The following is a 26,897-nucleotide window of genomic DNA, read 5'->3' on the forward strand; positions in this document are numbered from 1 at the left end:
CATGTAAGCGTTGTCATTAAGTTGTGAGGCTGCAGTTTTAACTTGGTTTCATTTTGAAGGTGGACTTCAACCACACGGGATTAAGGCAGTGGTTCTCAACCTAGTCCTTGGGACACACCCAGCCAGTCAGGTTTTCAGGATACCCACCTTAAACATAAGTTCATAAGTGTTGCCACACTGGGACAGACCACAAAGGTCCATCAAGCCCAGCATCCTGTTTCCAACAGCGGCCAATCCAGTTCATAAATACCTGGCAAGATCCCAGAACAGTACAATATATTTTATGTTGCTTATCCCAGAAACAAGCAGTGGATTTTCCCAAGTCCATCTTATGGACTTTTCTTTCAGGAAGTTATCCAAAACTTTTTAAAACCCTGCTAAGATAATTACTTTTACCACATTCTCTGGCAATGAATTCTAGAGTTTAATTGCACGTTGAGTGAAGAAATATTTTCACCAATTTGTTTTAAATTTACTACTTTGTAGCTTCATTGCGTGCCCCTTAGTCCTAGTATTTTAGGAAAGAGTAAACAAGTGATTTATGTCTACCTGATCCACTCCACTCATTATAGACTTGTCATATCTCCCCTCAGCTGTCTTTTCTCCAAGCTGAACAGCCCTAGCCACTTTAGCATTTCCTCATAGGGAAGTCGTCCCATCCCCTTTATCATTTCCGTCGCCCTTCTCTGTACCTTTTCTAATTCCAGTATATATTTTTTGAGATGCGGTGACCAGAACTGCACAGTATTCGAGGTGCGGTCGCACCATGGAGCAATACAAATGCATTATAACGTCCTCAGTTTTCCATTTCTTTCCTAATAATACCTAACATTCTATTTGCTTTCTTAGCTGCAGCAGCACACTGAGCAGAAGGTTTCAACATATCGACAACACCTAAATCCCTTTCTTGGTCCGTGACTCCTAACGTGGAACCTTGCATGATGTAGCTATAATTCGGGTTCCTCTTTCCCACATGCATCACTCTGCACTTCCTCACATTAAACGTCATCTGCCATTTAGACGTCCGGTCTCCCAGTCTCATAAGGTTCTCTTGTAATTTTTCACAATCCTCTTGCGATTTAACTTTGAGTAACTTTGTATTGTCAGCAAATTTAATTACCTCACTAGATACTCCCATTTCTAGATCATTTATAAATATGGTAAAAAGCAGTGTTCCTTGTATCAGAATACAAGGAGAAATAAGATCTTACCTGATAATTTGCTTTCCTTGAGTCTGTCCAGACCATTCCTGACGTGCGAGTAATATGCACTCCTACCAGCAGAGGGAGACTGAGAACTATTGAGCAGTGTTTGGATTGCATTTGTAACTTTTGTTCATCTTCCTATGCACCAAAGAGTCCGTGACTAGAGAGGGGATCAGAACTCATGAGTCTTTTGCCTCGTCTTCCTATGTGCCAGAGTCAATGACAAGAGTGGGGATTAGAACTCATTGGTACCAATTCTTCCTCTTGACTCAAATTCACTAATTTTTTTTTTTTACATTTGTACCCCGCGCTTTCCCACTCATGGCAGGCTCAATGCGGCTTACATGGGGCAATGGAGGGTTAAGTGACTTGCCCAGAGTCACAAGGAGCTGCCTGTGCCTGAAGTGGGAATCGAACTCAGTTCCTCAGTTCCCCAGGACCAAAGTCCACCACCCTAACCACTAGGCCACTCCTCCACCAGACCCCACATCTTCCCTTGTACGTTATAAAGCACACCTTACAGAGCTGTAAATATACTTCAAATATCAGTTATTTAGATGGATCAGCTGTGATAAAATAAATTCTGCAAAAAAAAAACAAACAAAAAAAACCTTACACAACACACTAATGCTATTGAAATGTTTTTAATTCCACCAAGCCTCCAAATCATCCAGAACTACAGTACTTAACATCTCCATTAAAATGGGAGTATTATCATTAAAATTAATTTACACAGTAAGAGACTTTAAATTACAATAATGCAAGGCTATCGGGAACAGAGGAGCTATTGGACAGTGAAGGGAAGTCATGCCCTTTACCCTCCTGTCCCTCCCCCCTCCAAAAAAAATAATTCATTTTAATAAGAGTCTACTGATCAGTGGGTTAAAAAAAAGCCTCAGAAGCAGAAATGAGGTTACGAGAACTTAGTAGCTCCAAGGTTGAAACGATGGACACTGATTCAGCGGGAAATTCAAACAGTTAAATATAGTTGTTACAATATATTTTTTATCATTCTTTTATACCTGCAGTAAAACTAAATAGAAATTTTGTGAGGTTGTATATTAGTCAAACAATTAAAAAAATTATAAACAAAAATTATAAAATAAATAAAAATCTCTATAGAAAAAAAAAAACAAATTCCATTGGTTTCTGGAGGACTTGCTTACCACCCCCCCCCCCCAACCACCACCACTTCTGGACCACATTTATACTGACATGCATTGAACGAGGTTGATGGTGTGTCCTGCTTTCTAGGCTGATCGACTGGCAACTATCTGATTCTCTGCAGAGTTTAGAAGGTTGTTTTGAACGTGATGTTTTAGGTTCTCCATCCAGGCCATCTAACAGACTTTTACAGTCCAATTTAACATATTGGTGGATTAACATGATTTCATTACTATGCTTTTCATTGTTTTTTTATATAGCATCCTCCCACCCCATCTGCATCAGAGGGTTTACTGAAGATGTCAACTAATGCAGGAATGAGAGAGTGTGGCATATGGTACACCAGAGCATGTCCTCCTGAACCCCCCCACCGCCCCCAGGTTTTAGGATATCCAGTCTGAATATGCATGAGATAAATTTGCATACAATGGAGATTTCCATATATACAAATTTATCTCATTATGGATACACTGAAACCTGAACAGATGTAAGGGAGGGATGGGGGTCACCAAGTTCTGAACTAGATTGCCAGATGCAAATCCATGTCATCTACAAGAGACAGAACCAGTGCTGGTTTTACCTCTCCCCCTGCAGGTGTGAGCTTGTATTCTTTCTGCCCATCACAGGGAGATTAGAATCATGTTTCCATGAATTGGAGGAGGCGTAAAACCAGGAAACGGAGTGAATATACCTTCACAGCTCATCTCATCAAACACTGGTTCCTCTCTCTCCCCCTTCCCTGGGGTCTGTCAGGGGAAGGTTCACAAATAGATTTTGCTTTCCTAGATGGCTATTAACAGAAGAAATGAAATAATGTGCCTGTCACTGAAATATCTGCCCAAAAATGCTTTGTAATGTCGTATTTCAGAAACAAGCAAAAAGCACCCACCTCAAGGGGGTGGGGGTTAACAGTCTAGCAGCACTATTCTGTAACGTAAACTCCAATGACAGTTTCCAGTGGGCAAACAGATGGGGGGAGGGCGGGACCTGAGACAGAAGGAGATAAAGTGATTCGCCCCACATCACACAAAGCCCGCGGCCTGTCTTTGGCAAAAAGAGAAACTATTAAAAAACACCCTCAAACAAGAAAGCAAGTGAGGTGCCGCTGATTCTAAGTCTGCGCATTTCCGCTGGCTCGGATCACGCGCTCTTGATTGCCAGCCTGGCTGGGTAAGTCCTTGCTCACTAAACAGCCCCTGTAACAAGAGGGAGGTTTATCACTGGCACCTTCAAAGCTTGCCTTTCACCTGAAGCATGTTTCCCTTTCATTTTGACATCTAATGCTCCTCCCCTTTTCCCCAAATAAATACACGAACAGTTGTAATGCCCAGTGGGATACTGGTGCTGTGTGGCTCACAGGCACGAGGCTGTGTAACCGATGCTCCCTCTGCTGGCCACAGGGAAGATGGTCATGCGTGTTTATCATGCTAGTTCATCTGGGTTTGGAGAAATTAGAGATCTGCCTTATAAGAGGCTCAGCAGAGGGAAAAAAAAACATGGAGACCTTCCTGCATTATGGGTGAGCAAAAAGTACTTTGCAATTATGGGTGAGATGTTTCTGGAGCTGGGGGGGGTATGGATCAAAGATTTAGTTCTGAGCTGTCCGGCCCATGAGCCCGACGTGTCAAATGAAGATAACGCCAGAGATGGTAATTATGAGATCCCGTTGTGTTGAGACGGAAAGGAAGGCAGAAGACAGGGACAAGAAAGGGGCTGTCACAGTTCCCTCTGAGTTCATTTGCCACCATCTCCAGTGTACAGTGCTCATCTCAGTCTGACTGCGTGGGTTGTCTCACCAGGAGCCTGCGTGAGGGACCATATTTGGGGTCAGTATGACCATTGTGTTTCCAAGAACAGCCCCAACAGTGCCGGGCTAGGGGTCAGGGCTTGGGTTCAAGGCAGGATCTTGTGTTTGACTTCTGCGGTGTCTGATGCTTTTCTCTTCATCCTAATTGTCTCAAAACAAACACACAAAAAAAATTATGTTCTCAAAAGCCCAGCAACTTCGGAAACTAACAGGTTGACATCATAAGCCAGTTTTACAGTGCCAAGAGGCACACACTTGAATAATGATGTCATCAACATGCAAAAAGGGGAGGAAGATGGTCCTTTGTAGGGTAATACTGATATAACATTTCTTCACAGTTCCATGGTGGGTATCCGGAAATATATATTTAGAATTTTAAAAAAATGTGAGCTTTGTCTTTCAAATCAAGACATTTACAGAGATGGCCCCCTGACATTTACCCTAAATCTCGGTGTTTGATTGCGGGAGAGTTTAATTGCAACCAAAATATTTGAGAATTAGTAATCTGAGTAACTGGGAGTACTCAGATACTCAACTATAATAAATATCATAATACCAAATACATAATATCAAATACCAACCATAATAAATATCTTTGAATCTTTTACACAAAAAAAGAAAAAAAAATAGAAACCATAGTACTGAGAATGAATCTGGTGGGAAAAAGATCAAAGAGTGAGTATAACACAGATTTAAAGTGGTGAAATGGACAGTGTGCACTCACAGTTTCAAAGACGCCATTCTGAGTCCAGTCAGCAGGGCAGAAGTCTGTGTCTCCCTCCTCCTCCTCCTCCTCCTCCCTGACTGCATCCATCCCTTCTTCTTCATATTCTGTGAGGTAATCTGACTCTTCTGATAAAAGCAGAACAGACGCTGTGTGAAAAGATCATCTCAGTAGAACGCGGATTGAGTATCACAGAGGACCCAACACCCAAGGGCAGTCTGCAGTCCTCTGAAGAAGACCTCAGTTGTGGAATGCACACGACTTTCCACTGATTACACCACACCAAGGGATGTATGCAGACCCTTCACAAAATAACCAAACATCCATGTGATGCAGGCATTCTTTAACAGAATAAGCCCCAGCCAAGAGATGTACATAAGTACATAAGTATTGCCATACTGGGACAGACTGAAGGTCCATCAAGCACAGTATCCTGTTTCCAACAGTGGCCAATCCAGGTTACAAGTACCTGGCAAGATCCCAAAACAGTACAATACATTTTATGCTGCTTATAAGCAGTGGATTTTCCCCAAGTCCATCTTAACAATGGCTTATAGACTTTTCTTTTAGGAAGCTATCCAAACCTTTTTTTAAACCCCGCTAACGGCTTTTACCATATTCTCTGGCAATCTTCTACAGAGTACAGAACACTGAAGGGACGCACACAAACCTCCAGGGCCGGTCTTAGCAAGTGCGGGGCCCTGTGCAGACCAATTTGATGGGGCCCCATCCTAGCCCCGTCCCCACCCTAGCTCCACCCCATTGATAAGATTATTCCATTTTTAGAAATTTTTTTTATTTATGAAATGTCAAATAAAGACAAATGAAGCTAAACTTGTACCAAAAAAACTGACTGAAATAATAAGCACAATGCTATCATCGTGAAACCTCCCCTCCCCAGAAATTATTCAGTTCAAGTCCACTACAATTAGTAGCTCCAATTCTCATAACAAAGAAGAAAATAAGGAAAAATATTAAGAAAAGATCCAGCACAGTGCACCGTGTACAAGGTATGCCAGGAATGCTTTATCTGCCTATGGCTGGAGAGAGGTTGAGTGACTCGATGCAGTCCCGGTCCGGGTCGGAGCGGAGGCAGAGTTGAGGCACGCTGAGCAGGGCCCCCTTAGGCGCGGGGCCCTATGCGGCCGCCTTGGTCGCCTCTGCCTAAGACCGGCCCTGCAAACCTCCATACAGCATCCTATGCTCTTGGGATGGACACAACTCTCACAGAATACATAACACTCATGGACAACCTCTGAGCTGCCACAAAATACCCAACATTAGATGGGGATACCATACTATCAGAGCTTTCTATACCGCTGTCATTCCTCAGAGAGAGTCAGAGCAGTTTAAAATTTTTAAGACATCTCCAAAAAACGAGGAAGAAAACAGCAGAACTTGACAGAAATAAAAATAGGAAACAGAAGCAAAATTAGAACATGCAAAAATTAAGAAATAAAAACACATTATCCAGTACCCATGCCTAGAGGCAGCATCTCATTATCACTGAATAGCAGCACCCAGGAGACGTACACAGCCCCCCCCCCCCCACCCCCACAGAGCCACTGGGAGATGTGTGCAGAATGAAGTGTCACACCCAAATCTGCTTTGCTCCATAATATGAATTTACACTGTATAACTGGATCTCTGGATGTTTCACACTCACAGCCTTACCAAAATACATACACAGGTAAAAAAGCAAAGCATGGCTGGCTGCTAGATTTAGGACAGAAAGGTCTCTCCCTGGATTTTTGACTTCTCTTGTGCCTCTCCCCCTTTTAAAGTCTTCACTCCCTCGGTCCAGGTTATGGCTTTCCGTATGTCAGGTTTAGTGCTCCTACTGCGTGGGTGAGGAAAGGGAGAGTCTCGGGTGTGAGCACTGATGTGCCAATCACAGGAAGCTCACTCACCATCTGCGTGACTGTCAGAGACACAGCTTGAAACTGGCTCTATCCGGGAGACGATCTCGGCCAGGTCCGTGAAGCCAGCGCTGGGGCAGGTTAACACCTGGAAGGGAAAGTGACAGTGAGCAGAGGGAAATGCAGAGAGAGGGCGCTGTTATGACTGAGGATCAATCTTACACTAATTTTTTTTTCTCCTTTTCTCTTCAGGTCAGTCAGGTTGGAAAATGATGTCATGAGCCTTCATTTTCACTCCCTCAGGACTGAACCAGGGACCTTCCACTGGATACTGCGCAGCAACTTACCATCTGAGTCACTGGCCTGCCACTTTCAGTTCTCACATAGGATCTCTTATAGTTTATTAAGGCTCTTCAAAAGGTTTACCCCCTCAATATTCAAAACTATTTAACTGTCCAGGAGCGGCTCTTGGCCAGTTAAAGTAAAATTAGTCCTTACCTGATCATTTTCTTTCCATTAGTCCCAACAGATCAAATAGCACTTAACTGGCTATCCGCAAATAGTCAGCGAGGATAGCCAACTATCTCTGGCTGAAAATTCGCAACCAGTGCATAGTAGCTAACTGGGTTGTATGGCACAAATATTCAGTGCTTTGCCGGCTAAGTGGCCATATCAGACCACGTAACTAGCAGGCCTATCGTTGGTCACTATTAACTTAACTGGCCAGGGCTGAATATTAACTTAGACGGTTAAGTTTATAGCGGCCAAAAATAAACCCCCGATTTCAAAGAGATACTAAGACTGAACTATCCCCCCTCCCCTCCCCCTTTACACTTTTCATACAAATCCATCCCAAAAGGGTCTAATTTGCCACAGGAGGAAGAATAGTGTTGATACAAAAGGACACACAGCTAAAAACTGGATGTTTTCTCTGTGGAAAAATCTGTATCATAGCAGAGGTGATTCTGATCACTTCCAAGATGTCTGGGGAAAATGTGTTTTCCCCTTTTTTTTTTTCTGGTGATTACCTGTAATTTAACACTGAGTCTGAAGACACAGTCCAAACGCTCCCCCCCTCCCCTCCCCACACAAAGAGTCACACCAGTCTGAGAAGGGCTGGTGGAAGGAAGGTGCAGACTCACATCCATCCTTTTGCTCTCGTAGAAGTCAGCCAAGCGCCGGTCTTTCACCATATTCTCTATGATGTCACCCCGGCTCCAGCCGTTGAAGACCACCTTCCCGTACTGGTACCCCACATCCTGCCAGAGAGCGAGAAAGAGAATACAGGCTGACAGTGAGAATGACATGTTTCTGGTACAGGACTGGTTTTAACACTCTCTACTCCTGTGTATTAAGGAGAAAACCGCTGGTCCCGGCCTGTTCCCAGGCATGCTCTGTTCTAAACTGCAGACACCAGACACACCTGTAATGTGTAATCAGGACAAAAGCACTGGAAGCAGAACCTGCTAGTGCTTATTGTTAAACAGTCTTTCTAGTAAGGACACTGGGAACGGGCAACACTGACCATCACGAGAGGACTAATCTAATCCTGCGCTTAAAGACTGTTTTCTCCCCCAAAGGGTCCAGAGCACTATACAGTAAAATACTGAACTAAAATTAAATAAATGAAAAGAAGAAATACTTAAAAATTGACCCTAATTCAAAAACTGTTGGAAATGATACGTTTTAAACATTCTGTGAGATCTGTTTCTTCACTGGTAAAGGAAGATCGTTCCAGGTTGCAACAGCTGGAAATGAAAAAGATGATGCCAATACTTTTTTACGCTGGACCATGGGCGTAGCTACGGGTGGGCCTGGCTGGGCCCAGGCCCACCCAATTTCAGCCCAGGCCCGCCCAGTGCCAGCCCCAGCTCCCATTGCCGGCCACTGCTGCTTTTCCTGTTGAGCAGCAGGGCCGGCGCTACAAAAAGAAGAAGCGCTAACGGCGCTAAGGACAAAAAATGTTAAAAAAAAAAAAAAAAGCGCGGCACCGGCAGGCACTGTCTTGGCAGCCTTGAGGCATTGGCTGCTGGCTCGCAGGCTCCTCCCGTCTCTTACGTTACTGCCCCTGCGTCGCTCCAGGGGCAGTGATGTAGGAGACGGGAGGAGCCTGCGAGCCAGCAGCCAATGCCTCAAGGCTGCCAAGACAGTGCCTGCCGGTTCCGCGCTTTTTTTTTTTTTAAACATTTTTCGTCCTTAGCGCCGTTAGCGCTTCTTCTTTTTGTAGCGCCTGCCCTGCTGCTCAACAGGAAAAGCAGCAGTGGCCGGCAATGGGAGCTGGGGCTGGCACTGGCATGCAGGGCGGGCCTCGTCGAGGAAAAGAGGGAAAACATGGAAGGATGGGGAGAAAAAGAGGAAAAACAGATGGAAGGATGGGGAGAAAAATAGGGAAAACAGATGGAAGGATGGGGAGAAAAAGAGGGAAAACAGATGGAAGGATGGCAGAGAAAGGGAAAACAGATGGAAGGATGGCAGAGAATGAGGGAAAACATGGAAGGATGGGGAGAAAGAGGGAAAACATGGAAGGATGGGGAGAAAGAGGGAAAACAGATGGAAGGATGGGGAGAAAAAGAGGGAAAACAGATGGAAGGATGGCAGAGAAAGGGAAAACATGGAAGAATTGCAGAGAATGAGGGAAAACATGGAAGGATGGGGAGAAAGAGGGAAAACATGGAAGGATGGGGAGAAAAGAGGGAAAACAGATGGAAGGATGGCAGAGAAAGAGGGAAACAGATGGAAGGATGGCAGAGAATGAGGGAAAACATGGAAGGATGGCAGAGAATGAGGGAAAACATGGAAGGATGGGGAGAAAGAGGGAAAACATGGAAGGATGGGGAGAAAGAGGGAAAACAGATGGAAGGATGGGGAGAGAAAGAGGGAAAACGGATGGATGGGGAGAGAGACTCTGGATGGAAGGATGGGGAGAGAAAGGGGAGAGACTGGAAGGATGCAGAGAGAAAGGGGAGAGACTGGAAGGATGTGAAGAGAGAAGGGACACTGAACAGAAAAGGGTAGAGTGATACAGAGACACTGGTTAGAAAGAGGGAGAGAGAGAGACATTAGATGGAAGGATCAGGAGAGAGGGTAGATGGATGGAAGGATGGGGAGAGAAAGAGGGAAGACGCTGGATGGAAGGGTAGGGAGAAAGAGGTGACACTGGATGGAAGGATGCAGAAAGAAAGAGGGGAGACTACTGGAAGGATGGGGAGAGAGAGGGGAGGCTGGAAGGATGGGGAGAGAAAGAAGAGAGCTGCTGGATGGAAAAGGAGAGTAGTGAAAGACTGGAGAATAAGAGGAAGGGGCATGGGGAGAACAAGGGTGAGAAAAAGATGAAAAGCCATAAGTAGATGAAGGAAATTAAAGAATGGATAGTAAGAATGAATTAAATCAGGACAGAGAGAGAGAGAGAGAGAGGCAGAAAAATATTGAAGAAAGCAAAGAAAAAGGAGAGAAAAATGAGAAATGGCCAGGAAACCGTGGCAGAAGAGTTAAGTGAAAATGAAGGAAAGCAGAATCTAGAGACTGGGAGCGACACAATGAGAAAAAGTAAATGGCCATACAAGAAAGGTAAAGAAAATAATTTTATTTTTAATTTAGGATAAAGTAATATGGTACCTGTGTTAATGAAGTTTCAGAGACCAATACTTCCTTCCTTAGGTCAGGCGAGGATACCGTAACAGCATTATACTGACCTGAGGCAGGAGCTTTTGGCCTCTGAAAGCTCACTGAAAAGGGTGTTAGGCTATTAAATAAATTTTCTGAAATCTGATGCACTGAAAAGCAGCACTTTACCCTGTGTGACAAATGCATCTGATTAGCGTGACTAAATTTTGCTGGGGGAGGGGGGTAGAGAGAAAATTTTGTGCCCACCCACTTTGGGTTCAGGCCCATCCAAAATTGGCAGTCTGGCTACGCCACTGCGCTGGACACTCTTAAAAGATAGAAATATTAACAGACTAGTAAAAAAGGCCCGTTTCTGACACAAATGAAACGGGCGCTAGCAAGGTTTTCCTCGGAGTGTGTATGTTTGGGAGAGTGTATGTGAGAGTGACTGTTTGAGAGTCAGAGTGAAAGTGTGAGTCCAATCCATGCTCCTCTGTCACCTGGCCCCTCCATTCATCCCTATCCAGCAATTCCCCTCTCTGCCTGAGGCCTGCCCTGCAATCCATATCCATCCATGCCCATCTGTCCCCTCCATTCATCCCTATCCAGCAATTCCCCTCTCCCTGAGTCCTGCCCTTCCAATCCATGCCCATCCATGCTCCTCTGTCACCTGGCCCCTCCATTTTTCCCTATCCAGCATTTCCCCTCTCTGCCTGAGGCCTGCCCTGCAATCCATATCCATCCATGCCCATCTGTCCCCTCCATTCATCCCTATCCAGCAATTCCCCTCTCCCTGAGTCCTGCCCTTCCAATCCATGCCCATCCATGCTCCTCTGTCACCTGGCCCCTCCATTTTTCCCTATCCAGCATTTCCCCTCTCTGCCTGAGGCCTGCCCTGCAATCCATATCCATCCATGCCCATCTGTCCCCTCCATTCATCCCTATCCAGCAATTCCCCTCTCCCTGAGTCCTGCCCTTCCAATCCATGCCCATCCATGCTCATCTGTCACCTGGCCCCTCCATTTTTCCCTATCCAGCATTTCCCCTCTCTGCCTGAGGCCTGCCCTGCAATCCATATCCATCCATGCCCATCTGTCCCCTCCATTCATCCCTATCCAGCAATTCCCCTCTCCCTGAGTCCTGCCCTTCCAATCCATGCCCATCCATGCTCCTCTGTCACCTGGCCCCTCCATTTTTCCCTATCCAGCATTTCCCCTCTCTGCCTGAGGCCTGCCCTGCAATCCATATCCATCCATGCCCATCTGTCCCCTCCATTCATCCCTATCCAGCAATTCCCCTCTCCCTGAGTCCTGCCCTTCCAATCCATGCCCATCCATGCTCATCTGTCACCTGGCCCCTCCATTTTTCCCTATCCAGCATTTCCCCTCTCTGCCTGAGGCCTGCCCTGCAATCCATATCCATCCATGCCCATCTGTCCCCTCCATTCATCCCTATCCAGCAATTCCCCTCTCCCTGAGTCCTGCCCTTCCAATCCATGCCCATCCATGCTCATCTGTCACCTGGCCCCTCCATTTTTCCCTATCCAGCATTTCCCCTCTCTGCCTGAGGCCTGCCCTCCCAATCCATGGCCATCCATGCTCCTCTGTCCCCTGCCGCCTCCATTCATCCTTTTCCAGCAAGTCCCCTCTCTCCCTTCCATGACCCCCCCCCTCGCATCCATGCTCCTCTCTCTCCCATGTGCCAGCCTGGGCCGGCCTCTTCCCCCCCCCCCCGCTCGCATCCATGCTGTGGTTGGCCACCCTCTTCTCTCCCCCCAACATGCGTTTTTTTTTTTTTCTTCCACCCCCTCCCGCGAACCTGTCGGATCCCCCCCCCCCCGCCGGAACGCCGAAAACTGCCGCCGCCGTTGTTGTACTACCTTCCCTTCCCGTAGGTTGTTGAATCATCTTAGAAAGTTTAACTCCATGTGAGTTAAACTTTGTAAGATGATTCAACAACCTACGGGAAGGGAAGGTAGTACAACAACGGCGGCGGCAGTTTTCGGCGTTCCGGCGGGGGGGGGGGGGGGGGGGGATCGACAGGTTCGCGGGAGGGGGTGGGTTTCGAGGGGGCCATAGCGCGGGGGGGGGGGGGGGTGACAGCTGATTCCGAGGCAGTAGGAGGAGTAGGGAAACACGCGCAGTGTTTCCCTACTCCTCCCCTTGCCTTGCAATCAGCTGTTTTGACGTCAGTGACGTCAGTGCGTGTCTGCCTCACAGACTACCTCCAGCCAAGGAGCCACGGTCCCAAGCACAGAACGTTGGAGGTGAGAATTATTATATAGGATAGGAATCTTTTGACCTGGAAACTCTTCTTTAGTTAACCTGTTTTTAACGACACTCCACCTCGCTAGTCCAAGTGCAGAAATGTACTGAACTGACTACAGACACTGGACTCAGTTAGTTTTCCTGTGCCAGCTAGTGAGTAACACAAGTTTAGGCGATTTGCCTGCAAGACCCATTTTTTTCTTTCAACTTCCTTATTTTGCTGTGTACAAGAAAGCATCTTCACCAACCAAGTTACTCTTTCAGTGCCATCATCACCCCCAGGTCAGCCTTTTCCATCCTCATTGCAGTTTCTCCATTTCAGAGGGGCCTACAAATCCCATATGCCTACAGAGACACTCACGAAAATCTCGTCGAACTTGCCGAAGTCCATGGTCTTGAACCTGTCAATCGGCGGCCGGATATATTCGCAGTATGAGCTGGACTTCACCACCTCCAGCTGCCGCACACAGGACACATAGGCCAGGCGGGATTGGATCTCTGCCATGTCCGGCACCTGATGGGGGAAAGAGATGAAACGTAGCATCCATACAAGCTGCAAAATCGCAGGGCTGTCATATCACTGTATCGTCTCCTGTATGAGTGGCCTAGTGGTTAGGGTGGTGGACTTTGGTCCTGGGGAACTGAGTTCGATTCCCACTTCAGGCACAGGCAGCTCCTTGTGACTCTGGGCAAGTCACTTAACCCTCCATTGCCCCATGTAAGCTGCATTTAGCCTGCCATGAGTGAGAAAGCGCGGGGTACAAATGTAACAAAAATAAAATAAATAATAAATCACTGCATCTATTCCTCCCTCCCCACCTTTGTGTATCACCCTGAAAAACATCATATACCATTATTCCCTCTGCTCTATCTCAGTCACGAGAAATAAATCTCTATATTTATTCCCTCCACCCCACATCTCACCCTGAAACACTTCCTGTATCCATTCACACTCTCCTGTATCTCAGCACTGTAAACACATCCCATATCCACTCATCTTGTCCTGTATCTAACTCTAAAACCAATCACATATCATCACTCGCTCTCCAATATCTCAAACCTAGAATAAACCTTTGTATTCATCCTCTCCCCCAGTGGCGTTCCTTGGTCAGCCACCGCCCCCTCCCCCCCCCGGGTGCAGGGTCCCTCCCGGTGCATTCTTCTTACCTGCTGGGAGCAGCCGCATGGCTGTCGGCTCCTTGCTCCCTCTGCCCTGGAACAGGAAGTAACAGCAGAGGGAGCAGGGAACCAGCGGAGCCGACAGCCGCACAGCTGCTCCCTGCACCCCTTCTGCAGCGTGCACCCAGGGCGCACCACCCCCTTGGTACGCCACTGCTTTCCCCTCTGTATCTCAGTCCCATAATGTGTGCCTGTAGCCATTCACTGCCACCAGTTTCTCACCGATATCCATATTTCCTCTCCAGTGAAGAACAAACAACACTTAACACACACCCAGCCTTGACCAGTCGCACCTTCACTTTCTCCGCCCACGGGTTGATGCGTTTCCAGAGCAGCCACCACCCGGAGAGGCAATCGCCATAGTTACACAGGTCTGTTTCATCCTGGCTGCCCACATCCACCGCGATCACCGTCTTGGCGCCCATGTTCCTTGCAATGTCGGCTGCAGGGCGTGTAGGAGAAAAGAGAGAGAGAACCGTGTGAGAAAAAAAACTCTCTCGCCTTTCATGCCCACCGCCTTCACCCCTGCTGTTTCTACTCCTCTGCTCCGTGACAGAAAATAAAACAATTCCAAAACAGAAGCAACCAAACCAAAGGAAAAGCAACCACCTTCAGAGGGAAAGGACAATACAGAGGAAGAGCCTAAGGAGAAATTAGGTCCTGCCTGATAATTTTCTTTCTTTGCGTCATTGCATTCTGGGTCTGCCAGTCACTGCCACGGTGGTTGGGGGGGGGGGGGGGGGACACAAAAGGATTTTCAGAAACCAATTGGACCTTGTGTGGAACGAGCCATTCTCTAATGACACATCCTCGCCCCTCACATTAAAAAAGCAATTCAAACCAGTTAAACTGAAGCAGGGAAAAGAGTTTTGGCAAACAGGACTTCATGGGGGGGGGGGGGGGGGGGGTTAATGGCTGAGGCAGGTGAAAGGCACAGACAAGGACCCATCTGCAATGATAGAAGAGTTTAAATAACTTGGAAATGAAACGCATTATGGGAGTTTGGGCATCACCATGATCTAAGATGGCCGCCCTACTGCCAGCATTTCATTTCAGTGCTCCCACCTGTTAACCGGAGATCCAACATTTTGATTCTTCCTTCATGAGCGATTTACGTAAGAGAAATTTCCACAAGTCTGGGACATAAACATATGTGTATATATATATATTTTTTTTTTGCAAATAAGTTTGCCACGTTCCCAGTTATTGGAGATTTACCCCATAACATCTTCTAAAAATACTAAATTTAAACAGCTGAAACTGAGGAAGATAGTTGACGATCAGAAGAGTTATGTCCACAAATTTCAGTGTCTTGCAAAAGTCTTCATGCACCCGTACATTTTTCATGTTCTGCTGCCTAAAATATATAACTTGAAATACACAAAAGGAGTTTGTCTAATCTACACAACATACTTTCAATATAAATGAGTAATTTCAGAAACATTCAGAAGGTAATTCCGAATAAGGAACCAAAACGTCTCCACTCTCTTAGTCTGCATGCCCGTGGAGTTGTTTAGGATAAATATTCAACAAGTTTTCACAGCTGGATGAGGCAAGTCTTTTGCTCATTCTTAGCTGAATAGCTCAAGTTCTTTCATGTTTAATTTTAATTTATTCACATACAGACTGTCCATACGTGACACAAACCCAAGTGGTAAGCAAGTAACATATCCAATACCACAAAAACATACAGCGCAAACACACACATCTTAACCTACCCAGAGGGCAGATCAAGAGCAATGCTAGATAAACACCCTTTCAATGTTTAATTTTCAGGCACTGCTCCAACGAAAACTACACTTTTGCATTTCTAATAATCAGAAAAGCCCAACTATTATGTAACACAGTCTTTGTTTGCAATTTTAAAAACTTAATAAAAAGGCAGGCCTAACAAAAGGTAAATTATAAAAAGCACTGGAACAAAGTGTTCTTTTTCGCACATAGACACCAAATCAGTTTCTGCTCTTACCGCTATCTGTAAAGCATTCAAAGGTCCAGGGCCATCGACACAGAATCTACCTCATGCTGTCACTTTCGCCAGACACTGTGTTACATTTTGCTGGCTAGACCATAAGTAATGAGTTGGGCAAATAAGAAATCAGTATTCAAAGAAATTTAATTGGGCAGGAGAGGCTCCTAGACAGTTAAATTGCCTGTGCTGGGTTATGTGTCGATATTAGACACATAAGGCATACAATGAGTACGTACTATAAGATAATGAGTGGAATGGAAAGGGTCGATGTGGAGCATCTGTTTACGCTTTCCAAAAATACTAGGACAAGGGGGCATGCGATGAAGCTGCAGTGTAGTAAATTTAAAACAAATCGGAGGACATTTTTCTTCACTCAATGTGTAGTTAGACTCTGGAATTTGTTGCCGGAAAAAATGGTTAAGGCAGTTGACTTACAAGCTCATTTTCAAAGCACTTAGCCTTCCAAAGTTCCATAGAAAACCTATGGAACTTTGGAAGGCTAAGTGCTTTGAAAATATGCCTCTTAGCGGACTTTAAAAAAGGGTTGGACGGCTTCCTGGAGGAAAAGGCCATAGAACATTATTGAATGGATGTGGGAATAATCCACTATTTCTGGGATGGGCAGGACAAATAGTTTGTTCTTTTGGCCGCTGTCGGAGACAGGGTGCTGGGCTCAATGGACCCTTGGTCTGTCCCGGCTTATGTACTTATGTACTAACAGAAGAACAAGCTGGGTCAGACCAATAACAGTGGCCAATCCAGGTCACAATACCTGTCAGAAACCAAAAGAGCAGCAACATTCCAGAACTCCAGAAAGTAAAGATTCTGGAATCCTAAAGAGTAACAAGATTTCATGTAGAACCCCAAAGAGCAGCAAGATTTTAGAACCCTAAACAGTAACAAGATTTCATGTAGAACTTCAAAGAGCAACAAGATTCTAGAACCCTAAAGAGTAACAAGATTTCATATAGAATCCCAAATAGTAGCAACGCTATATGCTACCAATCCCGGAGCAAGCAGTGGCTTTCCCCATGTCCAACTCAATAACAGACTATGGACTTTTCCTCCAGAAACTTGTCCAAACCTTTTCTAAACCCAGATACGCTAACTGCCATTACCACATCCTCCGGCAAAGAGTAAAAATATTTCCTCCTATTTGTTTTAAAAGTATTTCCATGCAATTTCATTGAGCGTCCCCTGGTCTTTGTACTTTCTGAATGAGTGAAAAAATTGATTCACCTCCACCTGCTCCACACCACTCACAATTCTGTAGACCTCAATCATATCCTCCCCTCACCCGCCTCTTTTCCAAGCTGAAAAGCCCTAACCTCTTTAGCCTTTCTTTATATGGGAGCAATTCCACCCCCTTTATCATTTTGGTCACTTTTCTTTGAACCTTTTCTAATTCCGCTATATCTTTTTCAAGATAAGGTGATCAGAATTGAACACAATACTCAAGGTGAGGTCTAACCTTGGAACAATACAGATGCATTATAATATTTTAGGTCTTATTTTGCATCCCTCTCCTAATAATTCCTAGCATCCTGTTTGCTTTTTTGGCTGCTGCCACACACTGGGCAGAAGATTTCAGCGTATTGTCTACAATGACACCTAGATCTTTTTCTTGGGTGCTGACCCTCAAGGTGGACCCTAACATCAGGTAACTATGATTCAGATTATTCTTCCCAATGTGCATCACTTTGCATTTGTTCACATTAAATTTCATCTGCCATTTGGAATGCCCAGTCTTCCAGTTTCCTGAGGTCTTCCTGCAATTTTTAACAATCTGCACGTGTTTTGACAACTTTGAATATTTCTGTAATTGTTGTTTCATGCTGAAAGTGTAGAGCTGTGTTGTGAACTGTACTCCAGTGAAACACTCTTTAGACAGCAAAATGTGAAAAATGTACAAGAGTGAGCAGAATTATGCTCAGGAACTCCAACTCAAGAAACGCCTCTTTTCATATTAATGGCCCTTTGCTTAATTGTTACAGATCTTTGAAGCTTTCAAATTAATCAGCAATTTTTTATTTTTCATTTGCATTCATTTGGGGGGCCTCTTATGTAGGCGCACTGGCGTTTTTAGCGCACATTAAAAATAGTCGTGCGCTAAACGTTAAAGACGCCAATGTATTCCTATGGGTATCTTTAGCGTTTACCATGTACCTATTTTTAACACGCACTAAAAATGCCAGGGCGCCTATGTAAAAGACTCCCTTGTTTTCTTAATTTCAGACTATAAGATGATTTGAGATTACATAACAAGTGTGTGGATTTTACTACTCTTTTGATGAAATTTGATGTATAATTTGAGATTCAAAAGAGGGACTAAGCTACTTTTTGTTTTAATAAATCCTGGGTGCTTTGAGATTTTTCTCTTTAAAAGTTGCAAAAGAAGAAAAAAAATGGAAAGAAAGAAAATAAAATGATATTCTATACATGTTCAGTTTTTCTGATTGGCTTCCCTCGATGCCAGAATGCGATCAGTAACTTTGCTGTCAAATAAGTTAACTAGCCGTTCAGCCCGTAAAAACGGGCTGGTATTGGGGTTTTCCTTCCCCTCCCCCGCGAGGTTGCTACCGCTCCCCCCCCCCCCTCGGAGTCGCCGCCATCCCTCCACCCGGCCCCTCTCTTCGCTTCTGAACTTACACATCCATTTGCCAAATGCAGCAACGCACATCAGCTCAGCTGCCTTGGGCCCTTCCTTCTCTGCCTTGGCCCCGCTCTCCTGTGATGTAACGTCAGCGAGGGCAGGACACAGGCAGAGAAGGGGCAGCTGAGCTGATGTGCGTTGCTGCGTTCGGCAAATGGATGTGTAAGTTCAGAAGGGAAGAGAGGGCCCGGGCCGGGTGGAGGGGTGGCGGCAGCGACTCCGAGTTGGGGGGGGGGAGCGGTAGCAACCTCGGCGGGACAGAGAGGGAAGTCTCTACTGCGCATTTGCGAGTGAGTTGGTCACTCGCAGTTTATATGTTTGATTTTGGGCTTTTTGCTGCCTTTGAATGTCAAGCTCTTTTTGGATGCTTCATAGAGGCACAAATTTTGTGTACCATGAAAAATTAAGGGGTAATTGTACTAAGGCACACTAGAAAGTATCCGGCGCTGCAGTTCACATGTGGGTTTGCTGCACGCTCCGTTCAATTTCTAACAAGGCAGGGAGGTGTTGTAGCCATGTTAGTCCACTTTTAAAGGTAATCAATAGAAATAAAACAAAATAAAACATGGAAAAGAAAATAAGATGATACCTATTTTATTGGACATAACTTAATACATTTCTTGATTAGCTTTCAAAGGTTGCCCTTCTTCGTCAGATCGGAAATAAGCAAATTTTGGTAGATGACAGTATATATAAGCAAAACAGCAAAGCATTCCAGTAACAGTCTAACAGGATGGGGATGGATAGGTGAGAGACAGGAGGAGTCGGGTGGATGAGGGACAGGGAGATATGCATGGAGACAGGAGAGTGACAAAGCAGTACAATTTTATGGTTTATAATGGGCTAGAAAACCCAGATCTTTGTTAAGTCCTGTCTGGTGGATGTCAAAATATTTAATCATTCTGACTTCAAAGGTCTTATGTTCCTGTATTGTTTTAAAGTTCCCTTTCAGGATTCTTACCATGAAATCACTGGTACGGTGTTCTGGTTTTGTAAAGTGCTGCCCCACAGGCGTGACATCTTTATTGGTACTAGCATTTTTCATATGGTGTCTATGTAAATTAAATCTCTTCTTTAGCATCTGACTTGTTTCTCTAATGTAGCAGCCTTCATTGCATTTTTTACACTGAATGAGCAAGGCAAGGCAGAAAAATAAATGCGGTTGGCTTTTTTTTTTTTAAATGGCCACACACTAATTTCCCCATTAGAACGTAGCCATTACTGGTCAGGAGCTCTTAGTGCCATTTATTTAGGAGGCAGTAAGGGCTACCAGGTTACTCCTGTGCTAATCAGATAGCGCACAGTAATATGTCCGCAGTACCTGATCAGCGCTGGCATGCCTACTCTCCACCCCCAGACATGCCTCCCACAGCAAAAATTTTAAAATATTTTATACCGCGGAAGTAACAAGTGCTGCTGCCCAAATTTATTTATTTATTTTTATTTATTACATTTGTATCCCACATTTCCCCACCTATTTGCAGGTTCAATATGGATTACATAGTGCCGGAGATGCGTTTGCAGACTTCGGTGTTAACAAATAGAGTGATGTTGAGATAAGATAAGGTTCATGTGGTACAGCCACATAAAGTCATCGTATAACGGAAGAATTGCGTTTTGTCCATTCCGTATTTTAGATTTGTTGTATTGCAGAGATCAGGCATTTATGTTGGGTTGGTAGGGTATGCCTTTTTAAACAGATTAGTTTTTAGTGTTCTCTGGAAGTGTAGGTGGAATTACTGTGGGATGTCTTGGTGCATCCCACGGTAATGCCCAGCTTAGGGGTCCTTTTACAAAGGCGCACTGAAAAATGGCTTGCGGTAGTGAAGGTGCAGGTTTTGGGCGCCGGCCGATCCATTTTTTAGTGCACCTGTAAAAAAAGGCTTTAAAAAAATTCTGCCGAAAATGGACGTGCGGCAAAATGAAAATTGCCGCACGTCCATTTTGGGTCTGAGACCTTACCGCCAGCCACTGACCTTGTGGTAAAGACTCACGTGGTAACCGGGCGGTAATGACCTACGCGTGCCAAATGCCACTTGGCGCGTGTCCGTTACGCACGCCCGAAAATAAAAAATATTTTTCAGAGGAAATGACGTCACGATCCAACGTGGAGGTCTAATTGAAGAGCTCCGCCGGGGCCGAAAAGAAAGTGGCGCTAAAAAGCTTACCATCACGGCGAAAAACGGATCAGGAGTGAAGAAAGAGGTCCCTCCGGGCTATGCCTCCAAAAAAAACGTTGGAGCGCTTTCGCTACACCTCGGACCGGCGCGAAACAACGGGCGAAGGGAAAGCGGGACCGGAGTTGAAAGGAGCCAAGATGGCGACCGCTTCCGAAGTGCAGGAACCTGCGGTAAGGGGCGAAGAAACGGCAGTGGCAGCCTGCATGCTGCAATCGGATGTGGCTGGGCTGCTCCAGGATTTAAAAACAAACTTTGAGGGGATTAGGTTGGATGTCCAGAATGCCCTTAAAGAAATAAGAGCAGAGGTGCATGACTTAGGCTCCCGAGTGAGTGAAGTGGAGGAGGGGATGGTGGCCCTACAGTCAGAAGTGGATTCGATGCGCAGAAAAGCAGCAGAGGAACAGGGGGAGTTGAGCCAGCTCAGAGATCAAGTGGAGGACCTCGAAAATAGGTCACGGCGTAACAACCTTAGGTTTAAGGGTATCCCTGAATTAGACATTTTTGCCAACTGCGAGGTTGTTATTAAAGATCTTTGCTTGCATATCTTGTCTCTTGGGTCAGAGGCTCATCCCCCGGAAATACACATACAGCGGGCGCATAGAGCACTGGGACCTCGTGGAGCCCTTCAGCCGAGAGATGTGGTTGTGTGCTTTCAGGATTTCCCGTTAAAAGAGCTGATCTTGCGGCAAGCCAGGGTGAGCAAAGAGATTGTATGGAAAAACTATAAAATAGAAGTTTTTCAGGACCTGGCCCGCACCACGTTGTTGAAGCGGGGAACATTTAAAGAAGTTACCCAGTTTATGCGATCTAAGGGGATTAAATACCGATGGCTGTTCCCCTTTGCGGTCTGAATCACTGTGGATGGCAAGTCTCGCAAGGTCACAACACCGGAGGAAGCGTGGTCGGCATTGAGAGCCCTGGGATGCAGGGAGGTTCCGGCACAGATTCCAGACACGCGGGCTCAAGCAGTTCCTCGACAGGACTCTGCATGGCAAGTGGTGGTCGAGAGAGGCAAGAGTAAAGACAAACAAGCTTCCTAAAAGGTGCTCTGTTGGGGTCATCAGACAGAACAGGGAGGATATCAGGTTTGACTATGGGACAAATTAAGATATATAGTAAAATGGGACTGACAAGCAAGGCGAGGAGATGGAGTGATAGACCTCAGTGGAGGCATGAGCGATTCCTTTTCCTCTGAGGTGGAGGCAACAATATTGTACGTTGTCACGGACTATAATGGCCTCTGATGGGGGCGAAGAAGAGGATAGCAGAAAGTAGGATGTGGAAGACCAGAAGTGCAGCGGTGGACAGACCGTCCAGACGGGGAGGAGTTGATCTGTCTCTCACTGAACTATAAATGCTTGTTGAGGGCTAGGAGTAAGACTCAATGTGGTTATATGTTGGGATGTTTGTTACAGGGTGGACAGAAGATTGGGTTCGAGGGGAGCGGAGATGGAAGGGGGTAATGGGGGGTGGGAGGGCGGGAGGAATTTATGGTATATTGGAAGGTGTGGGGAAGAGGGTTGGTAAGTTCTTAGATAATATTGATATAGGCCTCAGGGACAGTACGTCTAATTTCCTACTATGGCTGATCTGCTGCTCCAGGGATCGGCAAGGGTTGGGGGAGAGGGGAGGGAGGGTCGGGAGAAGGGAAGAGGGGTGGGGGGAGGGGAACGGGGACTGTCAAAGGGAAGAGGGAGGAGAGGGGTGGGACTGGGGGAAACACTAAAGATGGGTTCTTGGAATGTAAACGGGCTCAACCACCAGGGGAAAAGATGCAGAGTGTTTAAAGAATTGAATAGGTTAAACTGGGATGTGATATTGCTTCAGGAGACACACCTGAGACCGAGAGATGCACATCTGTTACAGCACAGGTCCTTTGGGGTGGTATTGACGCACCAGGGACGGGAACCCGGAAGGGTTGGGGGGGGTAGCCATTATGGTGCGAAATACCTGCGGGCTGAACATACAGGAAGAATTTCGGGATTCGAGTGGCAGATGCATGGGAATCAGGGGATTCTTACATGATAAGGAGATTACTTTTATTAATATCTATGCTCCGAATGAAGGTCAGAAGCAGTTTTTTGACTCATTGAAGGGAGAACTTCAGGATTTCATTAAAGGCCAAGTGATAATAGGGGGTGATTTCAATATTGCCCCTGATGCAGACCTAGATCACTCCAGAGGACGGGGCGGTGGAGGGGGTTCTGGACGTAAGGCTTTGATGTCTTTTTTGAAAGAATGTGAGGTGGTGGATGGATGGAGATTGTTGCATGGGACTCAAAGAAATTATACTCACTATTCGCATGCTGCACAGTCATATGCCAGATTGGACAGTATATGGGTGCATCGCAACAGTTGGCATATGTTAGAGGAGGCAGAGATAGAAGCGTGTCAGGTATCTGATCATGCTCCTGTCTGGATTAGGTTAAAGGGGCTAGTAGGTAGAAAGAGGGGAGGGACTTGGAAGCTAAATGAAACCCTATTGGGGGATGAAACAGTGAGAGAAGATGTCAAGAGCGCTATAAAGGACTATTACCAGTTTAATGACAATGGTGAAGTCTCGGAAGGGTCTTTGTGGGATGCAATGAAGGCAGTGGTGAGGGGCACGTTCATTAAATGGGGTGCTCGGAAAAAGAGGGAAAGCGGTCGGAAATCTTTGGAGTTGCATACACGCTTAGTGCGTCTGGAGAAACAACATAAAAGGCAGCCCACAAAGAAGGTGGGGGAAGAACTCAGGGAGGTACGGGGGGCACTGGCACAGTTGCAAATGACAGAGATAGAATATATGCAGACCAAATGGAAGCAGAGGATCTTTGAGTTTGCGAACAAACCCAGTGCGCTTCTGGCTCGTAAGTTGAGGGCAAAGCGGGTTAAGACTCTTATACAAAAACTAAAGGATGAAAGGGGCAGGTGGTACTATACAGACGCAGATATAGCTAAAAGCTTTAGGTCTTATTACGAACAGTTATATAAGGCTGGGGAGGCTACGGACAGGGTAGGGTTGGAGTCATTTCTTGACCGGATACAGCTCCCAAGTCTTGAGGCGGCGGAGCAAGCTAGATTGGATGAGCCGATCAGATGGGGGGAAGTGCAAGGGGTAATTAAGAATCTTCCGAATGGGAAGGCCCCGGGTTTAGATGGCTTCACTGCGCGATTTTATAAATGTTATGCCGAAGAACTGGGACCTCAGCTCATTAGATTAGGGAACGGGGTTTTGGAGGGACAAGATTTTGCGAATTCAATGATGGAGGCGGGGATTTCATTGCTGTTAAAACCAGGTAAAGATCCCACTACTTGTGGTTCATACCGCCCCATTTCCTTATTAAATATCGATGTGAAGATAGTGGCCAAAGTTTTGGCCAATAGGCTAGGACGGGTTTTACCGGGATTGATAGGAGAGGACCAGTCAGGATTCATTCCGGGTCGACAGGTGGGAGATAACATACGTCGTACTCTTCACCTACAGTGGGAGGCACAACAGAGACTCCCGGGGGCCCTGATGTTAGCAATAGACGCAGAAAAAGCATTTGATAGGGTAGACTGGGAGTTTCTGGGAGAGGTGATGCGGCGTATGGGTATAGGAGGGAACTTTTGCAGGTGGATAGCAGCTTTATATAGAGCCCCAAGAGCTTGCATCCGGATTAATGGCCAATATACACCACTCTTTGCAATAGGGCGGGGGACCAGGCAGGGATGCCCACTGTCACCTCTATTGTTCGCCATATATATTGAGCCCCTAGCCGTGATGTTTCGCAGTCACCCTGGGTACCGTGGGTTTAGATTAGGAAAGAAGGAACATCGAGTGGCCCTTTATGCTGATGACATGCTGCTTTATGTGACAGAACCAGAGACTACATTAGAGGTGGTAAGGGAAGTGCTGGGGGAGTTTGGGAGGTATACGGGGTTGCGAGTCAATATGGATAAGTGTGAGGTTGTGGGCATTTCGGTCCCACAGGAAGTGGAAATTCGCCTGAAAAGTAGGTTTGCCTTCAAGTGGGCCAGGAACCACTTCAGATATTTGGGGGTTCTGGTCCCCAGGGATCAAAATAAAATTTTCGACCTTAACTATGGGAAAATTATACACCGCATCCGGCTGGAGTTGTCCCGGTGGAAGGGTATGTGGTTGTCATGGTGGGGGAGGATGGCGGTTATTAAAATGAATATCCTACCCAGAATGCTGTTTTTGTTCCAGAGCTTGCCTGTGGCAGTGCCCAAGGAGATGTTGCGTAAGTTACAAAGTCAAATCCTTCAATTTGCTTGGGGGGGTAAACACCCGCGTTTAGCGGGGAGAGTGTTATGGGGAGAAATAGAAAGAGGGGGCAGAGCAGTACCGCGATTGGAATGGTATTATCAGGCAGCTCAGGTTAAGATGGTTGTGGAGTGGGAAAAGAAACTACTAAAGTTAGTAGGGCAGGTGGAACAGGAGTATTTCCCGCAGAGGGGCTTAAAATCACTCTTATGGACAACGGAGGGATTGGGGGAAAGATTAGTTGGGGTGGAAAATCCTTTTGTTAGGCATCTCCTACGGACTTGGGAGGAGTTTCGGAGGGAGTGGGGACAGAGAGAGGGAGTATCAACTAGAGCTGAGATCCGATGGGAGCCGAAATTTGGGGCTGGGAAGGATAATAGAGTCTTTTTGAGATGGGATCGTTTGGGCCTTTCTTGCTTCCGGGATCTACTACAGGGAGGACGGATAAAAAGTTTTGAGGAATTGAAGGAACAACATGGTCTCCCAGAAGGAGATTATTTTTCATATGTTCAGATTAAACTATTCATGGGAACAATGGGGTGGAGGGGGAGTTACGCCCAAGAAAGAGAAAGCCTGGAGAATTTATGGGGTATATTGCAGAGGGTGCCTAGAACTATTTCGGTGCTGTATAGATTCATTAGAGGTAGTGACCCCACTCCATTCTGCTTTCAAGGTGCATGGGAATCAGATTTAAATTGTAGGTTTAGTGATCAGGAATGGGAAAGGATATGCGGGGAGGTACAGAAGGCCTCTACATGTGCGCTAGTGCAGGAGAATGCATATAAGGTTCTTTCCAGATGGTACTATACTCCTGAGAGAATCAAGCGTATGTACCCTACTGCTTCTGACCAGTGCTGGAGATGTGGAAAAGAAAAGGGTACGTTCTTGCATATTTGGTGGTCCTGTTCACTACTATTGCCTTTCTGGATAGAGGTGGTGAAGGCAATGGTAAACATGACTGGAGAGTCCATGGTGTGTAGCCCGCAGGTGTGTTTGCTTGGAATACATAATGAAAGGGAATCCTGGGAACAAAGAAAAATGATACGTTGGGGCCTAGCGGCGGCAAAGTGCCTGGTAGCCCGCAGGTGGAAAAATATAGATCCCCCTTCCATGGGCGAGTGGAAGGGTAAAGTTGAGCAACTCATAATGCTGGAGCGCCTTACGGCATACCGCAGAGATGGGGAGTTGCGGCGCCGGAGAGGATGGGCCCAGTTGAAAGAATGGGTGGCGAAAATAAAGACGGGATAGGATTGGGAAGGAGGGGTGGGGGGGCAGGGGGGGGGGACGGGGGTAGGAAAGGAATGATTGGGATAGGTGGGGTAGGGGTGGTAGGGACTATTTATGCCAGTGCACTGCTTGGGGGGGGGGGGGGTAGGGGAAAAGGGGGAAAAAGGGGGGGGAGTTTTCCTCAAAGTATGATAACATAGATGGGGGTAGGTTGGTAATTCTAGTTTGTTACAGTTATAGTGATTGAGCAGTTGTGTAGTATCCGTTAACTGATTGGTATGTATAATCCGATTGGTTGGTTTATTGGGGAGATGTTATCCCACCTATATGGTTGTACAAATGTTATCCTGCCTCTTCAATAAAAACATCTAAAGATAAAAAAAAATATATATATATTTTTTAGATGCACGTATTGGATGCGCAACAAAAATGAAATTAGTACAAGAGCCACGCAGTAGTCGAGTGGTAACTCCATTTTGGCACACGTAGACGCTTATGCAGCTTAGTAAAAAAGCACACACAAAAATAAATAAATAAAACAACATTTTTTATATATACATACATACACACACACAAACATACATACACACACATTTCAAGAGATGACAGGTGGCACGAAATTAGGTTTCCACTTTCAGGACTGACTCCGGACAGCATTTCCAGCTGGCTCCAGATTTGCCTAATGCAGCTGATCCAGTCCTGAGTTTCCCCCGCTGGCAGGGCTGAATTAAGGCACAGGTAAATTTGGCACCTGCCTAGGGCCAAAATGTAGGAGGGACAGAGGGCGGGCTCAGGAATCAAACCCAAT

At 46.0% G+C, this 26,897-nt stretch overlaps 1 protein-coding gene and 1 long non-coding RNA gene across 6 annotated transcripts in view; one reads left to right on the forward strand and one right to left on the reverse strand.

The window, feature by feature from the left end:
- The first annotated feature begins 1,839 nt into the window (after positions 1 to 1,839).
- On the forward strand, positions 1,840 to 3,431 carry LOC115466121. Its single transcript, XR_003941504.1, has 2 exons — positions 1,840 to 2,963; positions 2,996 to 3,431. It is a non-coding gene; the product is annotated as an uncharacterized LOC115466121 (long non-coding RNA).
- An 87-nt stretch (positions 3,432 to 3,518) lies between these two features.
- PNPLA6 (patatin like phospholipase domain containing 6) overlaps positions 3,519 to 26,897 on the reverse strand; it is a 145,949-nt gene continuing 122,570 nt past the window's right edge. For all 5 annotated transcript variants that reach the window (XM_030197165.1, XM_030197166.1, XM_030197164.1 and 2 more), the window contains 6 exons: positions 14,102 to 14,250; positions 12,991 to 13,143; positions 7,902 to 8,018; positions 6,811 to 6,907; positions 4,901 to 5,028; positions 3,519 to 4,317 (listed from right to left, as the gene is read on the reverse strand). In XM_030197165.1, coding sequence (XP_030053025.1) covers positions 4,243 to 4,317; positions 4,901 to 5,028; positions 6,811 to 6,907; positions 7,902 to 8,018; positions 12,991 to 13,143; positions 14,102 to 14,250 — 719 coding nt within the window. In that variant the 3' untranslated portion in view covers positions 3,519 to 4,242. The remainder of the gene's footprint in view (positions 4,318 to 4,900; positions 5,029 to 6,810; positions 6,908 to 7,901; positions 8,019 to 12,990; positions 13,144 to 14,101; positions 14,251 to 26,897) is intronic.

This window comes from Microcaecilia unicolor, chromosome 3 (genome assembly GCF_901765095.1).
Source record: "Microcaecilia unicolor chromosome 3, aMicUni1.1, whole genome shotgun sequence".
Lineage (NCBI taxonomy): Eukaryota > Metazoa > Chordata > Amphibia > Gymnophiona > Siphonopidae > Microcaecilia > Microcaecilia unicolor.